Source organism: Ochotona curzoniae, unplaced genomic scaffold (assembly GCF_017591425.1).
Source record: "Ochotona curzoniae isolate NIBS_2020 unplaced genomic scaffold, NIBS_Ocur_1.0 contig_4797, whole genome shotgun sequence".
Lineage (NCBI taxonomy): Eukaryota > Metazoa > Chordata > Mammalia > Lagomorpha > Ochotonidae > Ochotona > Ochotona curzoniae.
Window position 1 is genome coordinate 1,629,096 of NW_024466390.1, and position 25,511 is coordinate 1,654,606.

Sequence of the window (25,511 nt, forward strand, 5' to 3'; positions counted from 1 at the left end):
CTCCTGAAGACTTTGGTGGTGGTGGCGGCGGCGATGGTGGTGTGTGTGTGTGTGTGTGTGTGTGTGTGTGTGTGTGTGTGTGTGAATAGCTTTACTGATAGCTCACTTCCCACTCTCCCAGCCTCGGGCAACAAGTGCCTTTTGTCCTTCTGCATTTGCTTGTCTTAAACATTTCTTATAAATGGAGTTGACAACGGGATTTTTTTCAAGTGGCTTTGTCACTTCACATAGTGCAGAAAACAACAGTACTTCACAAAACCTTTTTTTTTTTCCAGTACTCACTTATCCAATGCCTCTGGGAAGTTCGTAGCTCCTATGATGATAACTCCTTCATTGGGTTTAAAACTATTCAAGGGGAAAAAAAAGCAGCAGCTCTTCACTGAAAGTGTAGCACACATGGTGACACAGCAGCAACAATCTACAGAAAACTGTTTAAAACTAAACTCACTAACAGCCAAGGAAAGAGATGGAAAATAAACCACCCATTATGTGTGACTACAACCTTTTACAGTCTCTCCTTCTATTTGGGAAGACAACTTGATAAAAAAAACACTTGGATGTCAAATTAAGTTCTGAAAAAGCACCTTCAGCGGTACTAAATGCCATTATTTGTGCCCAGGCTTCCTATATGGTTCCGAAATATCTTACACTTTATAATGTCTCACCTCTTGCTCTGTTAGAGATGTATGACAGCTTTAAATCCACCGCGATGCTCAAAGCCAGTCACCTACTGTATGGGAACCAGCACAGCCTCTCTCTATTGCTGTAAATAAACTACTAGCTCCCACTTACATCACTGCTTTTCTTAGTGGTTAAAACAGCATAAATATCACAGATGAAAAAGCCAAGATACATATCAAAGGGAAAATCTGCTGACCTAACATAAGCTTCCTCTTCAAACACTTCACAGGAACAACTGAAACCAGCAAGTGTATCAACAGCAAATGCTGCGCGGCATCTCCTATTCTAGTCCATCTTTAAAATAGGAAGCATCCTACTTTTAAAGTTGATCCCCATATTCCAGAGACAGGAACACCGACTCACTCACCCATCCATCTCAGCGAGAAGCTGATTTATGGTCTGCCTTGAGTACGGATGCATTGGAGATTCAATTCTCTTCCCGCCAACAGAGTCTAATTCATCAATGAATATAACACAAGGAGCATTTGCTTTGGCTTCCCCTAAGACACAGGAAAGAATGAAAGAATCCAATAGATTTTAAACAAAATTACAGAAATAATGAAAATGCATGATTCTCAAAAGCAAAAAATAAAACATTCAAAGGGAAAAAAGAGCATACAAAAGGCCATTTTTTAAAAACTGATTTAAGGGGGCCCGGCGCAATGGTGTAGTGGTTAAGGTCCTCGCCTTGCACGCCCGGGATCCCATATGGGCGCCGGTTCTAATCCCAGCAGCCCCGCTTCCCTTCCAGCTCCCTGCCTGTGGCCCAGGAAGGCAGTTGAGGACGGCCCAAAGCTTTGGGACCCTGCACCCGCGTGGGAGACCCAGAAGAGTCTCCTGGCTTCGGATCGGCATAGTATCAGCCTTTGCACTCACTTGGGGAGTGAATCATTGGACGGAAGATCTTCCTTTCTGTCTCTCCTCTCTGTATATCTGCCTTTCCAATAAAAAAAAATAATAAAAATAAATCTTTAAAAAAAAAAAACGATTTAAGGACCCCCCTGGGATATGGCGGAAACTATACCAAACAACTCATTAACTCAACTGCCTAATCCTACCCCTGCAAGAGCCATATCCCACGTGGGCACCGGGGTTCGTGTCCCAGCTGCTCCATTCCCACCCAGCTCTCTGCTTGTGGCCTGGAAAAGCAGTAGAGGTAGACCAAATACTTGGGACCCTGTACCCGCATTAAGAGACCCAGAAGAAGCTCCTGGCTCCAATTGGCTCAGCTCTGGCCATTGTAGCCACTTGGGAAGTGAACAAACAAATGAAATTTTGTCTCTCCTTCTCTCTGTAAATCTGCTTTTCCAATAAAAAATACATAGATCTTAAGAAAAGATATGATAACCCATTTAATATGGTAAAACCAACTGGGTTTTTACTTTTCCTGGCTATACAATAAACATAGAAAACAAAATCTGAAGCCAACTACTCTTATTTACACAACACACAATTGATAAATAAAAAGACAAAGATAGCAGACAGCAGCCTTCAAATGCTTCTAGCATTTCTACAAACATCTCTCATGGCTGTACTGGGAAGAAGAGTTCAGCTCCATCTGCGTTTAGTGTGTTAATCAGCAGAAACCACAGCCTTACAACGGCGCCTCAGCTGAGTAGCGACAGAGCAACAGTGGGAAAGTGCTCCCCTAAAATTCATGAAATTTGGTATTGGATCAAAGATAAGGCAGAACTTACTAAAAAGGTTTCTGATGCGGCTGGCTCCCACACCCACAAACATTTCATCAAATTCTGATCCTGATGCGTAATAAAACGGAACATCAGCTTCTCCGGCCACAGCTCGAGCAAGAAGCGTCTTTCCGGTTCCTGGTGGCCCAACCAAAAGAATTCCTAAAATAAAAGGAAGCAAGAATGAACCAAACTTGTTTCTTAACAACAACAACAACAAAAAAAACAACAACAAAAAACAGCTTTATAAAGCACTGATATAACTATGAGGACGAAGCAACACCAACGAGTAGTTATTTTGAAATATGGTAAACAGGTGTGTCTGTTAATGATTCAAAAGCTCTAGACACCTTTGGGAAAAACGAAGACTGGGGGTACATGATATTAAGGGAATGGTGCACATTTTTCTTTGGTGAGTTTGCTTATATTTTTTAACAACAATGTTCTTACTCTTAAAACACGCACACCTAAGAATTCAGACTCTAAGTGGTTGTATGCAACTTTCTTTTAAGTGTTAGGGACAGAAAAATACATGCAGCTGCAAGAATATGTTAACAACCACTGTGCCTAAGCAGACAGTACAAAGGCACTTCAAAAAGTCAGTGAAAACTGGAACTAAAAAATAAGCTTATGTTGGTGCAAAAATATTTTGAAATCCATACGTCTAAGTATATGGGTGTTAACACATTATGTTAAGCTTTTCCAAGTTTGAAAACTTCACGGTGACTTTTCACAGTCAGTTAAACAAACAATTCAGTGATGTACATGTAATATCATAAATGTAGACTACATTTTCAAAAAGCAATAATGTTTATATGTCTAATTTATTCTTGGAGAGTTAAAAAAAGATTTACACAGAGACAAAGTGAATAATAAATGGAACAAAATACTAAACATTACTAAGCAGGGTTCATCAGGGAGACCAGTATATGCACAAGTCTTACAACTTAGAAAGTTCCAAGCAATATAGAAATACTGCCACGGAAAGTTGCAGAACTGTGTTGTCCAAAATACTCACACATTTTGGCAAGCAGTAATAAGAATTAAAGTTTAGTTAGTTAAAACCTAATGAAAGGGTATGGCATGATGGCCAGTGGCTAAACCCTCGCCTCACATGTACCAGGATTCCATGTGGGCACCGGTTCCCATCCCAGCTGTTCTACTTCCCATCCAGCTCCCTGGTTGTGGCCTGGGAAAGCAATAGAGGATGACCCAAAGCCTGGGGACCCTGCACCCGCGTGGGAGAGCTGCAAGAAGCTCCTGGCTGCTGGCTTCAAATCAGCTCAGCTCCAGCCTTTGCAGCCACTTAGGAAGTAAACCAGCGGATGGAAGATCTTTTTGTCTCCTCTCAATAAAAGCAAATAAATCTTTAAAAAAAAATGATGAAAATTCCCTGACATTAACTTAAGGTTTAAAAAAAAATAGCTTACCTTTTGGTAGTTTACCTCCAAGCACAGTAAATTTTTGTGGATTTTTCAAGAATTCAACAACTTCCTGTAACTCCTGTTTAGCTTCCTCCACCTATGGTGACATGATTGATGAAATAATTTTAAATTATATTTAATCTTGTTAGATTATCAAGGATTCCTCTATGAAAGCCATAATTGGGAAGAGAAAAAAAAAGGAAAACCGAAATTGAATCTGTACACTAGCTTTGCCTTCTCTTTATTTCAGCAAAAAAAGTGCCCATAGTGGCTAAAGTCCTTGCCTTGCACATGTCGGGATCCTATATGGGCAGTTTCGTGTCCCAGCTACTCCACTTCCCATCCACATCCCTGCTTGTGACCACATCCCTGCTTGTGACCACATCCCTGCTTGTGACCTGGGAAAGCAGCAGAAGCAGCCCCAAGTATTTGTGATCCCGCACCGGTGTGGGAGACCCAAAGGAAGAAGCTCTGGTTCCTGGCATCAGATCTCTTCAGCTCTGGCCTTTGAGGCCAAATTGGATACAATGTCAACTCCAGATTATAGGAATAAAGAAAAGACATTAAAAATCCCTCCCCAAGTGTTTTGGCAAGAGAACTCCCAGTTGAGGATACTGCAGAATACATCTAATTGCACAACCTGAGTCTATGTTTTTAGAATCCATATTTGAGAGGAGATTAAACAGACATCAATAGGACAAAACACTCCTGCTGACTGATCCCAAAGTCCCATGCTCTCACTGCTACACAGTTCCCTAACTTCCCCACAGAGCACTCCTCCTCCTGGTCCATTCACATCCTCTCCACAATCAAACAACAGCCCCGGTCCCAGTCTCCCAGTTTACTAGCATTTTACTTGATTCCTTGTTACACGATGAATTTTCTGAGCTACCCTTTCAAAGTTTCAGAACCGTTTATAATTACCTATTCCATCTCCTTTGATGTATCCTACTGAATTCAGTACACTCCACTGAACCTCTTCTTTGGTTTCCCCATTAAAATCAAACGGCCAGTGTCACTTGACCCAGTAACAGCACTGCACCAAACGGCTTACTCTAGGTTTTGCAGTATTTCCTTCCAGGACAAAGCCCTCCTCTATCTCACCATAAGCTCTCTCCATGGTCCGTTCTGGTTCCTCTTTACCCTGTCAACTGTGTACTTTGGCCTCTTCTATTTTCGGTCACATCAATTCCTTTGGTCTTCTCATCCAAACACATAGACTTAACAAACGGAAAATGGGACCCTCTTAACCTCTTAATTCTAGTTCTTATCTCTCCCATAACTTTAAAATGGTATATCCAAAAGTCTACTCAGTATTTTCATCTGCATATCCTAAAACTCACAACCCAAACTGAAATTTTCATTTGTCTCTGAAATTTTCTGTACTCCTAGCTTTTTATTTTAAATCTCAGAAATAAGCTCCCTTCTTCATTTTGACCAGGCTCAAAATCTTGTGGTCGGTCATTTTTACTCTTCTTTCTCTCACACATTATATTTTACTCAGAAAACCTTGCTGGCTCTACCTTCAAAACAGATAACTAGAACCTAACTGTATTTTACCAACTCCTCTGCAACAATGCCAAGCTAAGCTTCTTCCCTTCTTGGCTGCTCTGCTATAACAGTCTTTATCTACCATTGTCCCTCAAGATTTTCTCAACACAGCAATCAGATTGGTGTCATTAAAATCTAGGTTACATCCTTCCATTCCTGCTGATAATCCTGCAATGGTCCCTACTTGCAGAGTCCAGTCAGTCAGTCAGTCTTTATAATGGCTTAGAAGATGGTATGTAACCTGGTAATCAAACTCAGAGCTCCTCTCCTAGTAATTTTACTATGATCACAGCCTGCACACATTGAAGATGAAATGCTACAATGGTATCTTCTTAATCTTGCTCTTTTTACCCCTCCACATTTTTATTACTTTTTAACATTCTTTTTTTCTGATACTGTAACAAAATTTAATACCTGCTTTTAGAATATAACTCCACAAAAAAAATAGAAAATTACTTTTACAGCCGCAGGATTTCTACATATCATCAAGTATTTGTTAAGTAAGTATAAATCTGAACATCTCCAATGGACTCATTCAAGAAATACATACTGTTTAATATGTTCCAGATACTAGAGTTACAAAGTTCAATAAGAGGAATAAGATCAAGTAGGACCAACAACTGATTATCCATTATATGCCAAGCACACTGAGTATCTGTCAAGAGTTTAATGTCAATTGTTCAAAGTCACTTAGACAGAAAGAACAAAGAATATTTGAAACCTTAGTCTAGTTGGTTGATTCTGAAGTTCATGTTCATTCCATTATAGTACACTGCTCTTCAAGACAACACTATACTACTTTATGAAATAGGATTCGATTTTCTACAGCTATTATTTACTCCAGAATATAAGGTTTCTCATACTTTTGGATGTTATGACAAAATTCCAGAATAACCTTTAAACTGAAAATGCTGACTTCCTATAAAATACCAATTAGATAATGTATTAAGAAGGAAATCTTCACTTACCCCTTTAACATGTTCAAAGGTGACATTTTTCATCTGGACAGGATCTACTGCAGAATCAAGTCCAGTTGTTGTTCGGAAGCGGACTAAAGGAAAGAAAACAAATGGTCACAACTTAGAGATGAATCGAAGCCTAATGACTGTACTTTTCAGATGTAAAACGAAATAACCTAGTAAGAGATCTAAGTTCACATACATTTATTCAGAGTGAAAAGTAGCCACTACATCTTGCTATGGTCAAAGAGTTATCCAAAAGTATCAGCTCACATTAAGATACAACTATACTTTCTTTAGTTAAAACTAAGAATTGTATGACTCTTTTTGTAAGATCTATTCTTATAAGCTCTAAAGATATAAATTTTAATAATGTTTCTCAAACTTCACTTTTTAAACAAAGATTTATTTATTTTTTGGAAAGTCAGATACACAGAGAGGAGAAGAGACAGAGAGGAAGATCTTCCATCTGATGATTCACTCCCCAAGTGACTGCAACGGTCGATGCTATGCCGATCCGAAGCCAGGATCCAGGAACTTTCTCCGGGCATCCCACACGGGTGCAGGGTCCCAAGGTTTTGGGCCGTCCTCGACTGCTTTCCCAGGCCACAAGCAGGGAGCTGGATGGGAAGTGGGGCTGCTGGGATTAGAACCGGTGCCCATATGGGATCCCAGTGCGTGCAAGGTGATGACTTTAGCCACTAGGCCACGCCACCAGGCCCTCAAATTTCACTTTTTTTTTTTAAAGATTTATTTTTATTATTTTTTCATTGGAAAGGCGGATATACAGAGAGGAGAGACAGAGAGGAAGATCTTCCGTCCGATGATTCACTCCCCAAGTGAGCGCAACGGGCCGATACTATGCTGATCCAAAGCCAGGAGCCTCTTCCAGGTCTCCCACGCGGGTGCAGGGTCCCAAAGCTTTGGGCCGTCCTCGACTGCTTTCCCAGGCCACAGGCAGGGAGCTGGAAGGGAAGCGGGGCTGCCGGGATTAGAACCGGCGCCCATATGGGATCCCGGGCGTGCAAGGCGAGGACCTTAACCACTTGCGCCACCGCACCGGGCCCAAACTTCACTTTTTAAAAATACTTTTTAAAATACTTAAAAGCGTGCTGAAATATAGGTCTTTAGCTCAATGGCACAGGGACCCAAAATAATTGCCATTCCTTTAAAAATATTTATTTCCTTATTTATTAGAAAAGCAGAATAATAGACACAGAGAGAAAGCAATCTTTCATCTACAAGCTCACTCAACAGGACGAGGAACTGAGAACTCAATACTGGTCTCCCATGTGGAAGCCGGGGACACAGCCACTGGCACCTTCACCTGCTGCCTCCTGGGGACACAGCCGTAGGAAGCTGCACCAGGAGAACTACAACTGAGACTCAGTTACTTTGACATGCCATGCAGGTCTGCCACCTGGTACAATAAATGCTATTCCAAACATATTACATGAGTAGGAAAACAATACAGGGCTAAGAAGAAATGCTTCACAAGTCAAAAATATAATCCAGTTAACAGAGGAAAATTTTTAAAAATTGAAGACTGGCCAATTAGCTTTAGTCTAATAAAGCATTTTTAAAGTATTTATACAGATGCTTAACTATATGAAGAATACAGAACACAGGCTAAAAGCAAAATGGTAGTTAAAAAAAATTGAGATCATTTAAACCTAATGATAATATTTCCTGTTATACCAGCAAATTGAAAAAGGTGACTTATTTAAAGCAACTTTAATAGAAAAATTCAAATGAGTAAGCTATCTTCAAAACAGAATGTTTTCACTTGGCACTTCTATTACAAAGCTATAATTTTTTACTTTTATAATGGGATAGGTATCACTTTATGAAACTCTGGTGAAGAAACTACTATTAGGAATCAAAGATCCAAACAGTAAAACCATAAACATTGGTGTTCTCTTGCGGTACATTTCAGACTAAACATGAAAAGGAAAATGCATATTTGAAGAAGTAAATGAACAAAGCCGAGGGCAGGCCTTGGCCCTAGCAGTGAAGATGCCCACCGGGATGCCCATGCCAGTCCCCGAGGGTCTGGGTTGATTCCCCTGGGGACAACAACTGACTGAAAGCTGATGCCAGCTTCCTTTGGTTCAAGCGAGTGAATCAGTGCAGTGTGAGAGTTCCCCTGCTGCCCCTTTCCTCTCTTGCAAATAAAAGAAACAACCAACTAAACAAAAATAAATAAAGGATGTTAATAAGTCTGAAAAATCAAAAAAGAGCCTTTACCAGATAAAAATGGATTTTTCAACAGTCCATAAATGCCAAACAGCAGCAGAACAAACAGAATCAAGCGAGTTCGCCTAAGGGAATCTGGAAGGGAAAGAAATAAATGTAAGTCAAATGACACTGCCATGTGCAGCTCAATGAAATGCACACATTACATTACTGATGTTAATTCTATTCCTTTGCAGGTAATGCAATCAGGCATTCTTTTGTACAGTAGCTTTAATATCCTGCCAGCAAACTGCTTCATGAGCCAAACAGGTTCTTCTTGGAGGGAAAAAACTGCCAGTAATACTTCCATTTCCATATAGCTTAAATTACATTCAATGGGAAATCAGATTTTAGAAGGATTTCTTGTAATAAGTTAACTATAGGCCTGTGGCTGTCCAGGTACTCTTTCCACATACGGGCAGTGTCCAACACACTTACCATTGGTTTTCTGGGTCAGCGCCTGAGCTTTCAGAAAACCCTCTGCAAAACCAGTCTTAAATGCATCCTGGTGAGCTTCTGGGATGTTTTTGGTTTTCATGAGTTTGTCCAAACTCTCAACATCTGATCCCCTGTCCCGCAAAAGAAACCCCTAAACACACAAACAACACATGATTATTGGGTGACATGAATTCACACTCTACGCTCCACAAAAACGTTTTGATCTCTCAAACACACAAAATTCCTCTGGAAGTCTAGAATTAAATCTTCACGGTCAAAATGAACAGATTAACATTCAATCAGTAATTGTGAAATTTACATTAGGTCCTATTCATGCCAACAATTAAATCATAGTACAAAGAAAATTTTGTTATTCTGTAAGAAAACCACAGTATAATCAACACAATTCATAGGCTACATGCTACCTTAGGGATCTAACAGCCTGGGGTTCACATACCTTCACCTTTGGTATGGGAAAAACTATTATTTTGTTAAGTATTCACAAGTACATTTCATCTACTAGGTCATGTGTCAACGTTGAAGATGTAAAGATAAACAAACTCCTCCGAAAGTTTTCAATCTACAGGGTAAAGATATTTAAACAGCTGTTTCTGAAATCATCTTGATGTTATATTAGAAGTAGTAGGAATGATGCTGGTGCAGTAGCCTAGAGGCTAAAGTCCTCGCCTTACACCTGCTGAGATCACATAGGGGGTGCCAGTTTATGTCCTGGCAACCCCACTTCCCATCCAGCTCCCTGCTTGTGGCCTGGGAAGCAATCAAGAATGGCCCAAAGCCTTGGGACCCTGTACCCATGTGGGAGACCCGAAAGAAGCTCCTGCATCCTGGCTTCGGATTGGTGCAGTACCAGCCGTTGCGGCCACTTGCGGAGTGAATCATCAGATGGAAGATCTTGCTCTGTCTCTCCTCCTCTCTGTACATCTGACTTTCCAATGAAAGTAAAATAAATCTTAAAAAAAAAAAATAGTAGTAGGAATGGTAATAAGGTCATATAGAGAATGGGACATCTAAATCACACAGGAAACAATCTGAAAGAGGTAGAATCCAGCCTTGGACACTCAACAACTACAAGCAACCTCACGTGACAAGATGGAAACTCAAGAGGACAGAGGGAAAGTAAATGGCATATGAAAAGACGAGGACAGAAAAACAGCTGGTAGGGTCTAAATGATGAAAAACTGAGTTATCATTGAACTTCATACTAAAATAGAAAAATACACCTACACCATCATTTTAAAAATACCCATATGTGACAGACTGGAAGGAATACTGGAGGCAGCAAGCTGGGAGGCCAGGAGACTAATTGAATATGTATTAGAGTGATCTAGGCAAGAAACAGTTAACGTCTGTCTTATGACAGTGGAATCGGTGATTAGGAGTAAAAGAGCTTTAATATTGGGGAGGCTGGATAAACAACCTCAGGGACTAATGGAGCAATTTAGGCACATCCTCAGTTCTGCAGCTTGAGTAAATGCTGCTCATTGGTATAGGAGACACATAAGAAAGTAGAGATCAGGCTGGTGCTTTGGCTAAAGAGGCTAATCCTCCACCTCCAAGCGGTGCTGGAATCCCATTTGGGTGCCAGTTTGTGTCCTGGCTGCTTCATTTCTCATTCAACTCTCTGCTTACAGCCTAGGAATGCAGGGGAGGATGGCCCAAGCCTCCATAGGGGGTGACCCAGAGAAGCTCCTGGCTTTGGATGGAATCAGCTCTAGCCTTTTCAGCCATTTGGGGAGTGAACCAGCAGGTAGATCTTCCTTTCTATCCTTTTCTCTATAAATCTGCCCTTCCAATAAAAAGAAGTAAATCTTTTTGACATCAACAACAACAAAAGGCAGAGATTGGTAGAAAACACTCTGAGGGAGCTGTCTCCTCAGCAAGACAAGTTGTCTCCTCTTCAAGGCAAGCATAGTACCTAGAGAGAGCAAGCACAAACTTCCAAGTTACTGCTTTCTGGAACGGGAAACAAAGGTCCAATTACCTTTACGAAGGAAGGTGCGATATTCTGTGTTTCAGCTAATCTTTCAGAGGTGGACTGTAGCCGTCGTGTTCTTGATTTCAAAGTTTTAAAACCCCGAGACTGTATAAAAACTAAATAAAACAGCACCATTTACTATATAAAGATGCCAAAGAATCTGAAAGCCTGAAACTATGATTACAAACTGGACTCTAGTTTTTTACATTCCAACTAAGTTGGAAAACAGGACAGCAACTCTAGTAAATCACAACTTTCCCAAAAATAAATCTGTTATTTAAATTTGTATAATTACCTTTCTATATTCATAGTAATCAAAAACCATTTTTTAAAACAGGGCAGCAAATCAAAACGTCTCCTAATTCCCCCAGTTGATCCCACTTTCCAGAAGCAACCAGTCAACAACTCCAAGACTATCTTGGTACACACATACACTTTTTATAAAAACTATCCTAATTGTGTAAATTTTTATAATTGTTTCCTTTTCATTTAACAAAATTCCAAGTGTAATTTTCAAATCAGAACAGAGAATGCACTCATAGTTTAATGTGTTTATATACAGTTTTCCAATTTATCAGAGTACAACTTATTAAACTTTCTTCCTACTATGGACATTTCCTGGTTGTCACTGATGACTATTGCAGCAAACATTCCACACATATATCTTTCAACAGCCAAATACCAAAAAGTGAGTCCTTGTGCTTTAAATTCTGACAGTAAGAAACAGCTTTCTAAGAAAGCTGTTAATAACCATGTGCTCTTGGGCCCAGCGGCGTGGCCTAGCAGCTGAAGTCCTCGCCTTGAATGCGCCGGGATTCCATATGGGCACCGGTTCTAATCCCAGCAGCTCCCCTTCCCATCCAGCTCCCTGCTTGTGGCCTGGGAAAGCAGTTGAGGACAGCCCAAAGCCTTGGGACCTTGCACCCGCGTGGGAGACCTAGAAGAAGTTCCTGGCACATGGCTCCGGATCGGCATAGCTCCGGCTATTGCGCTCACTTGGGGAGTGAATCATCGGACAGAAGATCTTCCTCTCTGCCTCTCCTCCTCTCTGTATATCTGACTTTCCAATAAATAAATAAATCTCTTTTAAAAAAAAATAACCATGTGCTCTCGATCTGGCGCAGTAGCCTAGTGGCTAAATCCTTGCCTTGCATGCGCCAGGTCCTATATGGAAGCCAGTTAGTATCCCAGATGCTCCATTTCCCTTCCAGCTCCCTGCTTGTGTCCTGGGAAAACAATAGAGGATGGCCCCAAGCCTTGGGACTCTGTACCAGCATGGGAAACCTGGAAGAACTTCCTGGCTCCTAGCCAGCTCAGCTCTAGCTGTTGCAGCCACTTGGGGAGTGAGCCAGCGGACAAAAGATTTTACTATCTGTCTCTCCATTTCACTGAAAATCTTTCCAATAAAAATTAAAATAAATAAAATAGTTTTAAAAATAACTATGTGCTGCTCAATGAGGACAGCTCCTCTATACTCCTAGCGAATGGAATAACATGATCATTTACTTTTGCCAATATCAAAGAAAAAGCACTTATTTTAATTTGGCATTCCCTGGAGTACAAAGGAGGAATATTTTGGAAAGAATTCATTTTATTCATTATCTAATTTCTTAAGTGACTGAACACCATTCACATCCCTCACACATTTTCCTAATATTTTATCTGCAGAACATGGATGTTATGGATAGGAATATAAATATATATAAAATGTACATATGTATCTCACACATCTACTTAAATATGCTTTTGTCCTTCAATTATGTGATACAGTAACTTACAGTAGCCAGACCCTTTAACTTACAATACTTTCCATATTTTATTTTGATGGGATTCTATTCTCAAACTAAGACTTTAAAGGTATTTGTTTTCAGCTCTTTAAAGTATCTGGAGGCTGAGCACTGTGGCATTGTGCATTAAGCCACCACCTATAACACTAGCATCCCATATGAGCTCCATTTCACGTCTTGATTGTTCCACTTGCAATGCAGATCAACAACCCAAGTTCTTCGGTCCCTGCTCCCCACAGGACAAACCTGGATGGAGTTCCAGGATCCAGGTTAAGCCTGGATCCAGATATTAGGGTCATTTGGGAAATGAACCAGCAAATGAAAGATTCTTCTGTATCGCTCCCTCTTTCTGTAACTCTGGCATTCAAATTACTATGTAAATCTTAATAAAAGCTTATCATATTAAAACATCAAAATATATATTTTTGCAATATGAATGGGAAAAGTATCACAAATAACTATAAGTCTATACAACTTACACTGGTCCTGTCATACATCAACAAAGAATTTGAATTCAGTGAGGAATATTAGGCTAACTGGCTATTATTCATTTTGGAAAAAGGGAATCAAATTCTTACATTATACCAAATGTAAGTTTCAAACACTCCAGTTTATATATATGTAAATTTACTTATTTTTATTGGAATTTGCAGAGACAGGAGCTTTTTCTGGGTCTCCCACAATGATGTAGTGTCCCAAAGCTTTGTGCCATCCTCTACTGCCTTTCCAGGACACAAGCAGGAAGCTGGATGGGAAGTGGAGCAGCCAGGATACGAACCGGAGCACATATGGGATCTTTTGCAAGGCAAAGACTTCAGCCACTAAGCTACCGCACCTGGCCTTAGTTTTATATTTTTATTACGGATTTTATTTAGGATTTCAGTACTTATAACACAAGTGAAATGAATCTCAAAGTTTTCTCTTTTAAGTATCCTACAGTTTCCAGAACACACTTCAAAGTTTTTATTCCAAATACCCTTTAAGTTCTGTAGTGAACAGCAAACAAACGCTTGTTAAGACAAGTTTTACGATAAGAATTACAGTTGGGTTTTTTTTCATTTTTTTTTTCCCCCAAAAAAGTTATTGCCTCATACCTGGCCAGTACTGAAGGTCTGAACAAAGGCTTCGAACAGTTCTTGGATGATGTCTGTATAAGCTTGAGGAACGTAGAGCACTAAACATATCTAAGTGACCTGGAAAGGAATGGCAAAAATATAAATCTCCTAGTTGCCAAACCAAAACCACCAAAGTCATGTAAAACACAAATCACTTTATCTAATATTAGGAAAATAATGAGTTTCACCTTTTATTTGTCCATTCATACAACCTCACTTTTATGAACATCTAATGTATTGGTAATTACTTTAATCTCATAGCTCTTCAGTTTATTGTCTACAATTCATTGGTTAGAGTATATTTTTTTATTTAGTACATAAATAAGTATAGCAGCCAATAGAACAAATTCAAACCAGCAAAGGATTAAATCAGGCTAAAATTAATTAACAGTAATAAAAGAAATAAAGTGATATTTCTTAGACACAACTTCAAAAGCTCTAATGTACCCGTACCCCAGTGATTCCTCCTAGCTCTTCTTCTTGACTAAAGTATCCCATGCTACTTTCCTTTTTTTTTTTTTTTAAAGATTCATTTATTTTTATTGGAAAGGCAGATTTACAAAGAAGAGAGACAGACAGATCTTCCATCCACTAATTTACCCCGCACCTGCCCTTAAGTGGCTGCAACGACTGAAGAAGAGGTAATCCGAAGCCAGGAGCCAGGAGCCTCTTTTGGGTCTCCTGCACAGGTACAGAGTCCTAAGGATTTGGGCCACCCTTGACTGGCTTCCCAGGCTTTGTGCAGGGAGCTAGAGAGGAAGTGGAGCATCCAGGGCACAAATCAGTGCACACATGGCATCCTGGCGCATACAAGATGAAGATTTCAGCCACTAGGTCACTGCACTGGGCCCCCCATGCTGCTTTCTCTCCAGGATCCCACAAATTAAATTGTGTAGAGGGCAGCAGTGCCTATAGAAACAAAAGGTTATCATCTCTCACTGTTAATTGTACTCTAAGCATTCTTGAATGAAACCCTAGTGTCGAGAAATGCCTTCCTTATACCAAACCAGACACGAAAGCTGGCAACCTGATGAACAAGCTTAAAGTAAACAAGTAAATATGCGCATCAGAAGAGTAGTAGGAATAATAATCATTGTAACAGACGTTTTCCTTCATGAATATTTCTTATGCTATTTAGGAGGAGACAGAAAACAGAAGCAAACCATCACTCTTAGCAAAGTTCAAACATGCTTATTTTCTCACCTTGCATTCTTTATGTTTGTATTGAAGACAACAGAAGAACAGAAAGTAGTAAATGAATTAAAGTTATGCAAATTCAGTTTTAAATCAGATCTTTCAATAAAACTATTTAAAACTATGCTTTTGTTCCTGGAATTTTATCACTGGTACCGAAATAAACCATCTGTTCCTGGGCATGAATGCTCAGCCCTATCTGGGACATCCTTTCCTCACATCAGAGTGCCTGGGTTCTGTCCTCTGCTTCAGTCTGACCTGCTTTCCTGCCAGTGGCAACCCTGGGAGTTGACGATGATGGCTCACAGAACTGGACTTCTGGCCCTCTGTCCCCAGCCCACCACCAGAATATCCTTGTTCTTGTTCTGAGTAGGGTGCAGGTCAGCCAGTGTAGAGCACAAAAGCAGACGGGAACTGTCTGTCTCTCCATCTTTTAAAGTTAAAACAAAACAAAACAAAAAAAAAAAAAAACAAAAAAAAAACAGTCTTACACTGACATAAAACAAGCATTTGGATATTTTCCCTAAGACTTGACTAATAAAAGAACACTTAAGAAACTGACATCTCTTTCAAAACAATGCAATGTAAGCCAACTTACTATAATATCAGAATGTCAGAAGACTCAAATAAGAAAATATGTTGAAGAGGTAAATGACATGTGCAAATTAGCTGTTGACTGCCATACTTGCATCCGCAGCACATTGCCTTGCATCCAACCCAACCTCTGCTTCTGATACACCTTCCTGCTATTGCAATGGGAGGCAGCAGACAATGGCTCAAGAACTTGGATTCTCCTGGCACAGTAGCCTAGCAGCTAAAGCCCTCACCTTGAATGCACCAGGATCCCATATGAGCGCCAGTTCTAGCTCCAGCAGCTCCACTTCCCATCCAGCTCCCTGCTTGTGGCCTGGGAAAGCAGTCGAGGACGGGCAAAGCCTTGGAACCCTTCACCCACGTGGGAGATCCAAAAGAGGCTCCTAGTTCCTGGCTTTGGATTGGCACAGCTCTAGCTGTTGTGGCCACTTGGGGAATGAATCATTGGATGAAAATCTTCCTCTCTGTCTCTCCTCCTCTCTGTATATTTTATTTCCAATAAAAATAAAATAAACCTTAAAAAATAAATAAATAAAAGAACTTGGGTTCTGACACCACATAAAACATTCAGAAGGAACTACAGGTTCATGGCTTTGGCCTAGCCCACTCCAGTTGTTGTGGGCATTTGGGGAACGAATCTGCAGACAGGACACCTGTCTCTCCTCCTACTCTGTCATTCTGCCTTTAAAATAAATAAATATTTGAGGGGAAAAAAACGTCAACATTCCATAAAAGGTCATCAAAGTATTCTCAGAGGTTAGGATATTACAACCTGTAATCCAACAAATATGTGTCACCTAAAAATTAAACTAGTAACAACAAAACAACAAAATTTTTTCTAAATCCAATAGGGTACACTGAATTAGATTGTGGAACCAGGATAAGGTACATTAGAAGCAGTACTAGTGACTTGGTAAACCAAATTCTTGAAATCCTCTAGTTAAGGCGCGGGCCTTGGGGTTGAGGGCGGCTGCAGCTCCCTGCAGTGTGGCAGTTGTGGGGGGGGTGCCCCTGGCGGCAGTGAACCAGTCTTTGGCTTTCTCCAGGACCAAGAGAGATCTTCACTCAGGGTAAGTGCACCATGAGGGAAACTTGGGAACTGGATTAAAGTCCTAGCTCAGCCCTGCTGCTAACATCTTGTGGCAGGATGAGTTTGGGAGGGGTTTGGGCCTCGGGGTTGGGGGCAGCTGCGCCATTGCCGGAAGGCAGGGACCAAGTCCTTGGCTTTTGGGTGGCCAGTGCACTAAATGTTGCCAAGTTCTGCCTGCTAGCCACCCAGCGGTCAACTCTGGGGTTTTTAGGATATGAAATTGCTGCTTAGGGACACCCATGAATAAGGCCAGCTTTAGTGTACAAAAGAGATAAATTCTGGGCGATTCCCAGTGACAGGGTCATGAAACTTTTGGCCAAGCGTGGGGGCTGAAACCTGATGGTTTGGAGGGGAGTATCCATAAGATCTATTTGGGTCAGACTGATTCACCAGCCCAATTAGCAATCCTGAGATGGGCTGTTAGCATAGAGCATCACTGACTGCCACACACCAGTCCACACCAAAGCTATGGATGGGGGCCTATCTGGCAGGGCTAGGTACCATTGCTTGACTGGGTAGTGGAATAGTAGACTGGTCACATTTGGCAGGGTCAAGACACTAACCAGCACGTGAGAGAACTTGGTCCGGGGGCAAACACTTTGGGGGAAGTGTGGGTGGGCCCAACCCTGTGAAAATACAAGTCCCTCAGGTCAGCTCACAAGCTGGGGTGCGAAAGGCTAAGCTAGGAGCGACCATGGCACCTGCCATCACTTACAGGCAAAGGAACCCACAATAATCTGGGCAAGTCAAGGCAGCAGGATGTGGGGTGGGCCAAGCTGCAACTAGAAGGAGACAGACCGGGCAGAGCCAAGCAAACCTCAACTCACAAAAAAGAATAGAAATCAGGATGAAACACAAGTCATTCCAACCTAGGCTCTCACATCAACTGCTATGCATGAGGCAGGGATACTATGCCACAGCATCGAAGTCAAAGGCTGAGACAGGTGAGGGGCTAAGCCAAGTGGGTCAGAGAACCCACTGGCACGCACGTAATCTAAGGCTGGGAATAGACTCGGTTGGGGAGCTGTGAGAGTACACTCTTGATGGGTTGGGATTCCCATGGGAGGGTGCGGGGCTGGAGCGGGGGCTGCATTCTGGTCTGGACATGGCTGCAATCTCCCTAGGCATAAGTGTGGACTGAGGCTGGATGCACCAAGCTGAGCTAGATGCCAGCACCATCTGGCACTCTGGAGAACCTGGGTAGATGTAGGATGGACTAGGCTGGGTCTGAATGAGGAGCTTGGCAAACTCCTCTATTGGAATGCAGCCCCTACAGGTGAGCTTAAGAACTACGATAAGGAGCAACCCAGACCAGGCGAGAAGATACCCACCATCATACATATGGCAAAGGTGGGGGGCAGACCAGGCTGAACCTGTTCACATCAACTGCCGGTGAATCCAAGCACCAGCATAGAGTGTGGGTCAGGCCAGTTTCGGTCGCAACACATACCAGTGCATATTAAGGAATGCCAAGGTGAGGCGATCCGTACCTAATGTGGTTGCAGCACCCAAACAGCACACATGAGAACCGGGGGTGGGGAGGAGGCAAAGCCGGCAGGGGGAATGTGGGCTCCCCTGCTGGACAACCACCCCCACGGGAGAGCATGAATTGGGATGGGGGCAGACCAGACCAGAGTAAGCAGGGCTACAACACCTGTGGGCCTCATGTGAGCTAGAACAGAAAAGGGCCAGATTAGGCTGACTGTTCCAACTGGAGCAAGCAAAATTCAGAGTAGGTGAGGGTTGGTTGGGCTTTGCCACAGCATCAGATGGCAGAGGCTGGCACTGGGGGCCAATTCTATTAAGTTAAATGTCAGAACCACCTATGGAGTGCATAACCTGGGAGTGCCCTAGTAGGGAGATAGTGGGCACCACCCTCGTGGGTAACCACTCACACTGGAGAGCATGAAAACCAGGACAGCGGCAGGGGTGACTAGACAGAAAGGCACCCGCCAGTATGTGTGTGGGCTGGATAGTAGGTTGGTTGGGTTGAACTAGGCTTCAATGCCCATTGACATGTACCAAAGCTAAATGGGATGTGGGACAGACTGAACAAGCCTGCGGTACATACTGGCATGCATGGGAACCAGGATAGGGAGCAGGCTTGGTGGGGGTTATGGGGAGTCACCCCAACTAGGCTGCAGCTCCCACTGGTTTGCGTGAGAACCGAGTATGAAGTGGGTAGGATCAAGCTGGACTACAACACCCATTGGTTCGCGTGGATGACAGGACTGGAAACAGAACTGACCCAGCAATTGCAATGACCAGCATGTGCACAAGCTGATTGGGGCGACAGACGGTGCCGGACTCTGTACTGGCAAACTCACACAAGAATCAGGTTTGGGATCATCTCAGATGAAGTTTCTTTGGAGATCCCTCCAACTGAACTGCTGATCTCAGAACGCCAACCAGGAAGAGACTATATCAGCCAGTGGATTCTGAATAGGTTTCATCGCGATTGGAACGGCGAGATTGGCAGCAATTCAGACCTGTTGAACTATCAAAACTGCTTGAGCAGGACCCTCGGAGCGTGCCTCACATCGGGGACCTGGGATGGATGGGAGGCTGGGTGGGGCTTTTCCCTTTATTTCTCTCCTACCCCAGATTCAGGGAAAAATTATATTAGTGCGGAAACAATGGTATTACCCACTTTTCTGTAGCCCTTGACCCTTTATGCCCTAATCATCTAAGTCAGATTATTTAAAAAAAAAGAAAAGAAATCCTCTAGTTACAAATATCAGTTCAATGCTAACTTCCTAATTTTATCAAACACATCATTCTTTGTAAGATGTCAAGACTAGGAAAGATCATGGTCATATCAAAATTCTCTACCACCTTTGTGATTTTTCTGCAAACTTCTTACTATTACCAATCTCGTAAAAATAATGAAAACAAAAAATACATGCCAGGAATAAACTGGGTTCACAGGATATTCTAGTAAATTATATTTATTATAATAATTATTAACTGCACTAAAATTGCTTATTTTATTTGGAACTGAAAATATGCAACATACCATATTTATTTTCAAAGAAGGACTGTGCAGAAACATGAGACGTATGCCAATGGGAAGAAATGCTTTTGCCTTTGCAAAATCCAGGAAGGAGATTTTCTATCAGTTGATCAATCTGTCCAATTTTTAATTCAGATAGTCCAAGATCCCTTAAATTAAGTGTGGGCTGTAAAAGATTAAGTCAATCAAATAAGTATTAACATTAACAAGGAACAATACAGATTTTAAAAAATTTATTTATTTGAAAGGCAGAAAAGAGATTGAAAATTTAACTTTTTAGAAAGATTTATTTATATCTATTGGGCAAATTTACAGACAGGAGAGACAGAAAGATCTTCCATCCTCTGGTCCACTACAAAAGTGATCACAATGGCCAGAACTAATGAGCTGGAGCCAGGAGTCAGGAGCTTCGAGGTCCCATGACAATGCAGGGTCCCAAGGCTTTGGACCAGACTGCCTTCCCAGGCCATAATCAGAGCTGAACGGAAAGTGGAGCAGTCAGGACATAAACCATATGGGATCCTGGCGCTTGCAAGAGGAAGATTAGCTAACTGAGCCATTGTGCCAGGCGAGAAATAACAAAACTTACTAATCTACATATCTGGGCATAATACCATGCTGGACATGATGAAATAAATCACTTAAAATTGTTTAAATTATTAAAAATGAAGGAGGAAGGCCTAGGGAGAGGGATAAAGAAAAAAATCATCCAAGGCCTAGTACGTGTCCAAAAAGCTTATCTTAAAGCTTTATTTGAACAGTAGAGTTACAGAGAGAAAGAAAGAGATCTTCCATTCATTGTTCTCTCCCCCAAAGAGCCACAACGGCTGGAGCTGGGCTGGTCTGATGCCTGGATCTTCTTCCGGATCTCGCATGTGAGTGTAGAGGTCCAAGCACTTGGGGTATCCTCTACTGATTTCATAGGCATATTAGCAGGGAGACAGATGAGACATGGAACAGCCAGGACTTGAAAGTGCACCCATATGGGATGGCTGGCACTCACTACAGCACAGGGCGAGACCCCTCAAGCATTTAGTGAAGGAAAAAGGAGCCACTAAGCTTGGCCATGGGCAACCCATGGAGACAGCCTTGCTTGAATTTAAGTCTATATAGTTAGTTTTGCTTTACTTGTAGAAAATAGAATGGACAAGAAGACAGATGGAACAAGTGATGGATATTAAGAGTCAGAATTAAGCCCTAAGAATGACAGAAAGAGCAAATTACAGACAACACAGAAAACCAGTGGGTTTAGGAAAAGGTTCTGGAAAGTTAAGAGAATTATCCCCTTGTCTCATGGCTCCCTGTCAGCCTTTCTGCCAGTTTCACGAACATGGATCTGCATCACCTGCATCCTCACCCTCCGTCAGCTCACATGACGGGAAGGTCTCTCAGCAGAGGTCACTGGAGACACATGCACAAGGAAAGCGTTTCTGTTCCTGCCCTGCCCGGAGGGTCCTAGTTTGCAACATCTCTGGTTCCTGCAACAAGTGGCTCCTGCCACTCCTGCATTTGCTGCCTCCGCGGCCAACAATACCCAGCAATTTTCCCTTGGCACTGCTCTCGTAACAGTTTCTCTAGCAAGACCCATGTCCAAGGACAGCCTTCTCCAGTGCCTGAGAGGCTACAGGGGCCTGGTGCAACAACAGCTCCTCTCCCAGTTCTGCTAAGGCCCTGCTCCATGGCAAAGTCAGTTTGGGGGTGGAGCACCCTTCCCAACAATTCTATGTCAACCATGCAAGTATCAGCTGCTTCCTAAATATGCTGGTCTGGTAAGTTTTTTATGTCCTATTTGCCATTCTTTCACTTTTTCAGTTGTTTGTGAAAATAGAGATCTTAAAATACTTAGAAATCATGCAAATTTTTATAACAGATTTTCATTGCTCAAGTCATTATACAGTATCTTTCTCCTAGTTGTGCACAAACTGATCAAAAGGGACTAAGTCATTGGAATTTTAAGAAATAAAATTTGAGGCACTATCTCCATTTTAGGTACTTTAAATATGAGCCTACCCAGATATATTTCTAACTAATCTCTAGGCAAACTACTCAAAATTTAGAGTTTAAGGTTGGAAGTTAACAACATTTGTGTATATACAGACATTAACTGAAGATCAGAAAATGGGTAACAATGTGGAAGGATGTAAGAATGTAAAGTGGATCATAGGATAGGCAAACTATTTAAGAGGCTGGTAATTTTTAAAAGCCAACAGAAGAAAAAAAAAAACATGATCAATGTATAACCATCTATTCAAGGGAGTACTCTGAAAGCAGCTGACATTCTGCAAGGACAAAAGCAAATGGTAAGTTAAAGACACACATTTCCAAACAGGCCTGTGTTTAGCACTAAGGAAATCCTCGTCAACTTTAACAAAGTAAGTCCGTAAATCGGCAACAAAACTAGTAGCCAGACTACACCAGGATACAGCAAGGAGGAAAAAAAAAGTCCAGATCAGTCTTTGGAGAAGTCTGAAAGCAACATGCCTTGCATTTTGGAGTGGACTTTGGAAGAACAGGACAATGAAATCAAAGAGTCACCCTCTAGCAGAGGTAGTGACTACAGAGAGGTGAGGTGGATGCTTAAGGAGAATGACTGAGCTTTGTGACACAATAAAGATAGTTGTTAAAGGTTACTAAAAGGATTACTGAGGGTGTATAAGAGGTTACAAGCAGGAAATCTGCACTTGACACTGGCTTCTGGGGTTTATTTTGCCAAGCCCCTAAAATGCTCTTCATGGCTGACTCAGCAGCTTCACTTGATGAAACAGTCAAACATTCATCCACAGGACAGTAAACACCACGATGCAGCAATGCCCGCATCCTCTCATCTTTCAGAGCACCAGCTGGTGCCACAGCTCCTCTACTTCCAATCCAGCTTCCTGCTAAGGCACCTGGAAGCTGCAACGGCAGCAGAGACCCAGACAGATTTCTTGGCTCCTGATTTCAGCCTGACCAAAATGGTTTTTGCGGGCAGCTGGGGAGTGAAACAGCGGCTGGAAGATCTCTTTCTCTTACCTTCCTCATAAAAACATGAATAGCATTACCTTTGGAGAAAAGGATTACAGATGAATTTCGTTGCTTATATTAATCTTTTCTAAAATATCTAACTGCTGCACAGAACAATTCTGATACAGAACTTGTTTCTCCTAATTCTCAGTTCAGCTATCTCTGGTCACAGTTAGCCACAAACAAAATGAAGATGGGTGGGTATGGCATAATATTTTGAGAAAGAGAAACCACATCCATATAATCTTTATTACACATTACTACTATGACTATTGTATTTTATTACTAGTTGTTGTTAATGTCTTGCTTTTCCTAATTGATGAATTAAACCTTATGATATATGCGTATGTATAGGAAAAACAAGCTTTGTGTAGGTATAGGAAAAAAAAACTTGTAGGTTTTGCTGCGATTCATGATTTTTTGGAAATGCTAAGATTTAACCAACATGGAGAAAGGGAACTAGTACATGGCATATGCCTATAGCAAGACACAAAAGAAACTATGCAAAAAGTATCAATGTAAAGTAGAAGACAAGATTCATAGAATTACAGGTTGATCCTAAAAAGTGAACTCTTTAAAATCATGAACAAACTAAAGAAGCTTTTGGGAAACCTAATCACAGATATCAACATCTGCTCTACATAAAATGTATTCTGAGGCTATAAGAAATTATACTGTACTATTAAGGACTTTGTAAACCTGAAGACTTCAAGTTCATGATTCCCTGTATCCTTGGCATTAATGGCTTTACAATTGGACAAATATTGAAAGTGCAGCCACCTCACTTATCCATTTCACTTTCAAATCCCTATCACCTAACTGTCCAATTACTTTGAACACTGTTAAAGGCAGCAGACTGCTTCGTAGCAGTCTCTCTTCCTCCAGACTGAGACGTTAGTTATGGTCAGTTCCTGCAGGCTCACTACTACTGGCGGCATGCAAAAGAATGACTGCTATCACAAACACAATAACCCAGGAACTGCACATAAAACATAATAGCAGCTGAAGATTTCTAAAAACATTTTCAAAATGTGTCACATGTACAAGGAGAGTAAGAATTAGTTATCCTTTTTAAGCTACAGGCAGAAATCACCTCAGAACAAATGCCTACAGCAAATGTACTTCGTCAAAACCTTGAGTATCAAAAAGGCTTCTACAACCAGGGTGACCGCCATTACCTCACTGCTGGGCACGTCATGCTCAGGAACTGCATCCCGATGCTGGTTTTGAGAAACTGATACACCAACAGAGATAGATGCACTTTTTGGTGAATGGAAGGCATTGATGAGATGACTCAGAGGAACTGTAACCTAGAAAAAGATCAAAGTTAAAATTTATAATTTTAATTACAAGGTAGGGACACACAGAGACACAGACAGAGGCATAGCTAGAGCTCCAACCAGTTCGTTTATTCCCTAAATGCCTCAACAGCCAAGACTGGTCAAAACAAAGCAAGATGCCAGGAACTCAGTCCTGCTTTCCCATGTGAGTGGCACGGACCAACTACTTGAATTTCTATGGACTCCCTTGCAGGGTCCACATTAACAGGCATGTGGAATGGGGAAAGGACTCAGGACTGGAATCCAGGCAATTGCATGAAGGTGATCCAATCAGTGCTTTAACTACAGGGGAAGAAACACCCAAGATAAAATCAGGAACTACCCTGTTCTTGTCAGGATTTGGAAATCAGCTGAGGGCAAAATATGCACTGCATTGCAAAGCTGTATTAAATATTTTAAATACCCAAATTTACCACTGGTACATATTTTCATGGTATTACTGTAGTGACATGACTCCAAAGTAGAGGGGGTTAAGCTGTCCCTTAGGCTGTCCACACCTCATATCACTCTATCTAGTTTGAGTGCTCAGTCCTTGTCATCCATGTGGGAGACTGAGATTAAGCTTAAATTAGGTAGGGTTTTATTCGGGCATTAAAATACATCTTTCTGGATACCAGGAGTTTCTTCCGGGTCTTGCAGAGTCCCAAGGCTTTGGCCCATCCTCTATTGCTTTCCCAGGCCACAAGCAGGGAGCTGGAAGGGAAGTAGAGCAGCCAGAATATAAACCAGAACCCATACGGGATCCTGGCAGATTCAAGGTGAGGTATTTTGCCGGGCCACTCACAATCATTCTTGAAAATTACTGCATATCTGAAATTATACATTTCTCAATTACACCACTACCACCATCCTGGAGTTTCTGTTTCTGCTTTAAAATTTGCTTATTTGAAAGGCACAGCAACAGAGAAAGGGAAAGACAGAGAGGAAAAGATGTTTCCTCCTCAAATGGCTCCAACAGTCAGGGCTGGGACAGACTGAAGCCAAGAACCAGCAAGGCTATCAGTCCACACAGGGGTAGCAGGGGTCCAAGCTGGGCCATGTGCTGCTGCCCTCCCAGACACTGCCAGCGGGACTAGAAGCAGAGAACCAGTCCCCACCATCCTGTTCTAAGTCACCATCACCTACATGTGAACTTGAGTAATACTGTCCTACTGTTTCTACCCTGATCTGGCCGCAATCTACTGTCAGCACCGGATAACAGGGATCACACTAAATGTAAAGTAAATTCACTTCAGCCCATTGTGCAAAACCGGCTTCCCTTGTCATGTAAAAGCCAAAGTCCCAATACTGTAGCTTATAAAGACCCCCCTGCAAAAAGCCATCCCTATTGTGTTCTAGCTTGCTCACTCCCCTTCACTCTACTCCAGCCCCTCTACTTTCTCACCATTCCTGCAATACACTTG

General features: G+C 41.8%; 1 protein-coding gene across 2 annotated transcripts in view; it reads right to left on the reverse strand.

The window, feature by feature from the left end:
- YME1L1 (YME1 like 1 ATPase) overlaps positions 1 to 25,511 on the reverse strand; it is a 35,450-nt gene that overhangs the window by 6,037 nt on the left and 3,902 nt on the right. Inside the window, exons 2-12 of one of the 2 annotated variants that reach the window (XM_040988092.1) lie at positions 23,947 to 24,078; positions 19,769 to 19,931; positions 13,854 to 13,952; positions 10,979 to 11,088; positions 8,977 to 9,127; positions 8,551 to 8,634; positions 6,313 to 6,395; positions 3,800 to 3,890; positions 2,379 to 2,531; positions 1,049 to 1,181; positions 283 to 345 (exon numbers count right to left, since the gene is read on the reverse strand). In XM_040988092.1, the coding sequence (XP_040844026.1) occupies positions 283 to 345; positions 1,049 to 1,181; positions 2,379 to 2,531; positions 3,800 to 3,890; positions 6,313 to 6,395; positions 8,551 to 8,634; positions 8,977 to 9,127; positions 10,979 to 11,088; positions 13,854 to 13,952; positions 19,769 to 19,931; positions 23,947 to 24,078 (1,262 nt within the window). The remainder of the gene's footprint in view (positions 1 to 282; positions 346 to 1,048; positions 1,182 to 2,378; positions 2,532 to 3,799; positions 3,891 to 6,312; positions 6,396 to 8,550; positions 8,635 to 8,976; positions 9,128 to 10,978; positions 11,089 to 13,853; positions 13,953 to 19,768; positions 19,932 to 23,946; positions 24,079 to 25,511) is intronic. The other variant, XM_040988093.1, reaches the window with a different exon arrangement.